The 6,323-nt window shown below is 30.2% G+C and overlaps 1 protein-coding gene across 1 annotated transcript in view; it reads left to right on the top strand.

Annotated features, from left to right (window-relative positions):
* Positions 1-2,874: 2,874 nt before the first annotated feature.
* The window catches only part of LOC107439994 (triadin), a 22,065-nt gene continuing 18,616 nt past the window's right edge, over positions 2,875-6,323 (top strand). The window contains exons 1-2 of the mRNA XM_071178808.1: positions 2,875-2,898; positions 5,113-5,170. Of these exons, the coding sequence (XP_071034909.1) occupies positions 5,131-5,170 (40 nt within the window). The 5' untranslated portion in view covers positions 2,875-2,898; positions 5,113-5,130. The remainder of the gene's footprint in view (positions 2,899-5,112; positions 5,171-6,323) is intronic.

Genomic DNA, 6,323 nt, shown 5'->3' with positions numbered 1-6,323 from the left:
AATTTAACAAAAATCGGGAGAAAAAGAATTTAAAATAAAAAGAAAATTGTACATTTTTCTAAATAACTGAGGAATCAGAACACTTATACCTGCTATATATAGGTTTTTCAATTCTTTATATGTCCCGCAGTGGACTGATCGTTAAGACACGGTTCCCATCAGATCACCGAAGTCAAGCATCATTGGCTGCAGTCAGTGTGCGGGAGGGTGACCACTTGGATCAGTCTGCGTAGGGACCGAGGGAGTGCGGTATTGGTCCTCGTTAAACTGTGCTACCGTAAAGTGCTCGACTTCGCGTGCTGGTCGTCGGGCTACCGAAGCGGGGGTGCCATTCCCTCTGCAGAGGATCAAAATTGTGATGGCATGTCTTTGGCTCATCCTCAGGGATGTTTCCCAGACCGTCGCCAATAGCCCATTGTGCAGCTCAAGTGCGACGTAAATGAACAACAAAAACAATTCTTTATATCTCATATCCTAGAGTAGACTGATCACAAAACACGATTTTCAATAGATCACCGAAGTCTGTGCAACTATAATACGACCTTAATAAATTACTAATACTGCTTTCTTCTTTAAATAAATAAATTTTTCAACTTAGGCACGAAATGCGTTACCTCCTCGGGATATAAAACTAAATAAATGGCAGAATATGCTGTCTTTACTTAAAAGTATGTTGATTATAAGAAAGCAAACTCATAAACATAACATGAAATATTTTAAATAACTTCAATTCTTTCAATTTAAATTTTTTAATTATTGTCTAAAAATTATGGATTTTAATTTTTAACACTTTTTATAGTGAGATTTTTTTACTTTTTATTCTTCACCTTTTGGTCAAGAAACAAAATCCGATAAACTCAATAAGTTCATTTGCCAAAAATATCACCAAAAGATTGACTGAATCAATATTTTTTTTTACCGTTTTATTATAAATTTTCATTGTAATTAAAAATATTGATTAAAAAGGGTAACGTTAATTCTATTTTTGAATGGAAACGCTGTGTGAAAGGAATACAAAGAGTAAAAAATATTAATTATTTATTAAGCGATAAATTTGTAACAAATGTTGCTCAAAATATTGGACCCTGTCTCAGGAGGGTATAATAGTTAATAACCCTTATTTAAACAGAATAACAATTTATAGAAAAAAGCTTCAGAAGTCGAAATGAAGGAGAGATTCTACGTCAGGATGGAAATCAAACCCATTACCCCTATACTTCCTGGTGTAAGTAGGAATTGCAATAAAGAGATTTTTCACTTTTATGTGACATTCCGCAAGCTCACTTATGAAGGTTTTGTAAATGCAAAATCTCTCAAATATTTTTCCACCACGATAATTTAAATTGTTGGAGATCTACTTTTTAAACAACTTGTTTCAAGTAGCATGCGGTCCTTAAGCATATCAATCAAAATGTCATCCACCCGTTCTCTGACAGTAGCCTTGGTGCTTGACTTAGGGTGTTCCACTGAGAATCGTGTCATAACAATCAGTTCACTGGGGAACCAACTTGCTTCAAAATCATCAACCTTATCCATAGAGCTGTGATGACTCAGGGGATAGAGAGCTCGCCTTCCAATGAGGTGGAGCGAGTACGAATCCCAGCGATTACAATTTGATTCGAATTCTGCACCTGGCTCGCATCGATCGCAGTGCTACCATAAAATATCCTTAATGATATACAGATCATGGGTTAAAATCTTTTTGACGTCAGGGTAACCGAGGGAGGTTTTCGCGGTTTTCTTCTTCATGTAATGTAAGTGCTGCTTAGTTCCATCAGAAAGTCCTCCATGAAGGCAAATTTCTCCCAATAAATGATCAAAGAGTTCCCTTGTGTTTTGGATCGGTTTCAAAATTACAAAGCTATGGAGCTGAACATTATTAGTCGTAAGCTCTAAATTGGATCGGCTGTTCAAAGACTGTTATAAAATAGAATAAAACTTTATCCATATTTATTTGTTTCAATACAAATACGGTCTTGTGTGTTCAATACGAAGAATGGTTTATGAACACTTCCTAAATATGTAATTCAGATAATATATTTCAAAGAAGTCCCGCAGTGGATTGATTGTTAAGACACTGTTCCCTGTAGAACACCGAAGTCAAGCATCACTGGCTGCGGCAGGTGGGTGATAACAACTTGGATCAGTCTACGAAGGGATAGAGGGTGTGCGGTATTGGTCCTCGTTAAACTGTTCTACCGTAAAGTGCTCGACTTCGCACGCAGGTCGTTGGGCTACCGAAGCAATCCCTTCTGTCGAGGATCAAAATTGTGATGGCATATGAGCCCATTGTGCAACTGTAGTGCGACGTAAATAAACTACAACTACAACATTTCAAAGAAGGATAGCACGAAAATACGTTCACTGTTAAATCATGATTTGAACTCGCTGTATCGAAGCTTCTAACCGTTTGGCATGACAGCCCAGTCTAACCTAATCAGAGGTCCTGATTTTGAGGTCCTGATAAAAGCAAATCGGGAGCGGTATCATCCACCAAACACTCTACAAAGCGTGGAGGTAGCGGGTTCGAATCCCGTGTGGATCTTCGTGCTTTCCTTCTCTGTATTGTGCTATCTGTCATATCATTTGGCTTGGTTTATAAGCCTAAATTGAGCTCACAGCCTGCAAATGTATGTAAATCCAATAAACCAATCAACAATGAGAAGCAAAAAGTGCATTAGAAAGGCACAGAATATTTTTCTTTAATTTTAAACATTTTATTTAATAAAAAATTAAGGAAAAAGATCTCAAGGTAAGCATTATGTGTAATTACTTCAAACATATTAAATTAGCAAAAATGCATAAATAAAGATGAACAATTAAAAAAAAAGGTGCTAGTATAATACATTGATTTAACATGAAACTCTTATTCATATATGTGAATTTCAAATATTTCCAGTTTGAAGAATTAACAGCTTTAAAATTATGGAATTAGTTGTGGTGTAATAAATTTTAAGAATTTTTATAGAATTAGAAATTAGAACTTATAATATTTTAAATGCTGAAATGCAGTTTAAATTTTGATTTTTTACTAAAAAATAATTTTACTATTACACTACTAGCATCCATCGAGTTCATTAACAACAATTACTCCAATATTTTAACAATTGCAATTTTTAATCATGTCAATAGTGTATTAAGTCTTAACCAACATTTCATTTAGATTATTTATAAATATCAAATATTATAATCCTTAATTTTTAAACGTGATATAATTTTAATTTTATGAAGAGAAATTTAAAATTTTACTAATTCTTGAATTTGTTAACTAAACAAAGTTTTAAATTCTTCGACAACTTTTTCAATTTCAATTTAAATAAACCCGTTTTTGTGAGCGAATAAAATAAATATATGTGAGCGAATAAAATAAATAGCGAATAAAATTTGTGAGCGAATAAAATAAATATATTAAAGATATGTTTATTTATTACATTCTAAAGTGTTATGTCATGTAAAATTATTAAATTAACTTGCTTTTTTCATGGTTTGTGTATGGTTTTTATGCATACACATTTAATAATATAAATAAAGCATACCTTTAACATAATTTATGTTTTAAATGAAGATTTTTCAGTTGAAACTTCAATTTCATTACAAATTAATATTCAAGTATTATAAAAAGTAAAACATGTTAAAAAACTGCAATATAAGAAAATAAATATTTAATCTTTCGTATTTATACAGTATATGAATACATGTAAATTTCATTAAGTTTTGGCGTGTTTAATTGATTTTGTTTTGCAGTTAAAGATTTATTTGATTTTAAAATATTTCTAGATAAATATTTTAATTTAATTTGTTCAATATTGCAATATTGACGTTTTTTTTTTCCCCTTTTTAATTTGTTTTACTGTTAATTTGTTGTTGTTTTCTTTTTAATTTGTTAAGCTGTTAGACCTGTGAATAAAGAAAAAAAAATATTTAAGATAAATCTTTTAAATGAAATAAGTGGTTTTGATTCAGAATATGTGGCAAAAAGTATTTTTCATTTCTAATTTTGTCTTTCACCGTAGTAAATATTATCCGTTTATTTATTTATGCACTAATTTTTATTTATTTTTATTTTAGTTTTTTATTTATTTTGTTTTGATCAGCTAGTTAAATACACTTCAAGGAAATATACGAAGTGTCCCTTTGTGATTATCTTTAAAATACTTTATTTGAATTTTTCTTTCCGTAGAAAAAGAATATTCGTTGGGGTTTACGATTAAAATCAAATCAAAGAAATAATAAATTATTATGGAAATCTAAACAGTGAAGTTTGAGACTGAAAAGATTAAAACCTGTTTTATTGCATATGGAAACAGAGTGAAGGTGAGAAGCGATAATGAAAAACATTACCTTGTTTTATCAAACAGTTAAATAAGGTTTGTTATTTCTATATAGTTTTTATTTCTTCCACCAAATAAAGTTAATTTACGCGCCCTCATGTAAGAGAGTACCCTTCGAGCCCCAGACTAGAGCCTTCGAGTTCCCTAAAAGCTCTAGACTAGAAATTAGGAATAGTAGCCACTAGCTACCGGAATGATAAAAATTAAGAGCCAATTTCGCATTTTTAATGTCCACTTTTTGATAAATTTGACACACCAGACACCAAGGTTATTTTAATAAAAAAATTTTTGTAAAAAACACAAAATTTGATTCAAATCAGTTTATTTCAGTCGGAACATAATTTTTTTTTTTTGATTTATAAAATACACATTTCATAATATACTTGTAATTAATTATATTTCGTAAGAAAATACAAGTAATTTATCTGAAACTGAAGTTTTGGCATTCAAATGCACGATAATTGGGAATTATTTGATTTCGTGGTTATAACTATTGGTGACTTATAGAAATTAAATAATTTTTTTAGTTGTAAGATTTTTTAAAATAAAGGCTCATTTTAAAAGAAAGTTTCTTGTTTTAGTTATGAAATATTTAAAAAAAAAAATTTTTTTATGGAAAAATTTAGTTTTCAAAGAAACATATGAGCTTTATTAAAATTTGTTGCTTATTTAGTTTTAAATATTTTATAAAAAATTCATATAGTGGTTTTTAAAGTACCCTTAAAACTTATTTTAATATTGCATTCTTATTTCTTGCTAATATTTCAAATTTATTTTTCAGTTTCACTGTCCAGGAGCAATGTCGAAAATTCCAAGGCCGTCTCCTCGTTCGTATAGGGGTATAAAAATTTCACAACTATTTAAACACCGATTCATTTATTACTCTCACGACAAAATTGCAAAAAGATGTGCATTTTAACATCCATACTTACAATTTAAAAATGCAAATAATTTCTTAAAAATATAGTTTATTAACAACTTAAAAAATATAAATCATTTCTTAAAAATGTGGTTTACAAACAAATTATAAAATATATTTTATTAAACGCCCCACTAAACAAAATGATTTAGCGCAACTCTACTTTTCCCTCACTAGCTGGATACGGGATGCAAAAAAGTTCATAATGAATAAGTCACACGCGTGAATCGAAACTACAATATCACGCGTAAGACTATAGAATCTAAGTTCCATGACAATCTAAGCTAAAAATATTTTAATTGTTTTATTTATTAGTATTTGTTGCTCTTTCCAGTAACTTTACATTATTAGAATAAGCAAAACATGTTTCTCTAAGTTCATCCTTTCGAAATAATGATTAACTATATTCAGTAAATTTTGGCTATGCTATTGCTTTAGGCCAATTGTCAAAAAATACCATCAACAATTTTCTCCGGTACGCACTCACGGAAATGCTCACGGTTTCGGCACCGCTTGGCGCGGTCGAGAATAAGCTCTCTGAAAACCGCAAAATTGAGAATATGGTAACCCAACCGATCTATGCGTCACATCTTGCTACAACGTGCAACCCTATTACGTTGATTGAGTAGGAAAATGATGGTTCTATTCTAGTTAAAAATTTCTTTCTTATTCACTTCTATCCTCACACCGCTCTTGCATTTTTTATAAGCGGTTTTCGTTTTGAATGAAAAATTCATACTTAATGTTTATGTTTCAGAATTTTATTTAAAAATAGATTCTTGTAAATATTTTACTTTTCAACTTCTTTTTTTTTATTATTATTGTTCTTGAAAGTGTAAAATCTATTGTTTTTTTTTGTTTTTTTTTTTTAATTTACTTGCTAAGACAATTTACCATTCCTTACTATGCTATATATATAAAGGCTTGTGTGCTCACTATATACTAAGGAATATTGCATTCAGTTTCCAATTCAAATGTAAGAAAATTTTATATAAGGTATTTTTATTGCAGTACATTGCAAAAATTACCTTTATCGCTAAATTCAGCATTTCAGATGCGTAATTAGGAAAAAA

This window comes from Parasteatoda tepidariorum, chromosome 3 (genome assembly GCF_043381705.1).
Source record: "Parasteatoda tepidariorum isolate YZ-2023 chromosome 3, CAS_Ptep_4.0, whole genome shotgun sequence".
Classification (NCBI taxonomy): Eukaryota; Metazoa; Arthropoda; class Arachnida; order Araneae; family Theridiidae; genus Parasteatoda; species Parasteatoda tepidariorum.
This window is presented reverse-complemented; position numbering and strand designations above follow the sequence as displayed.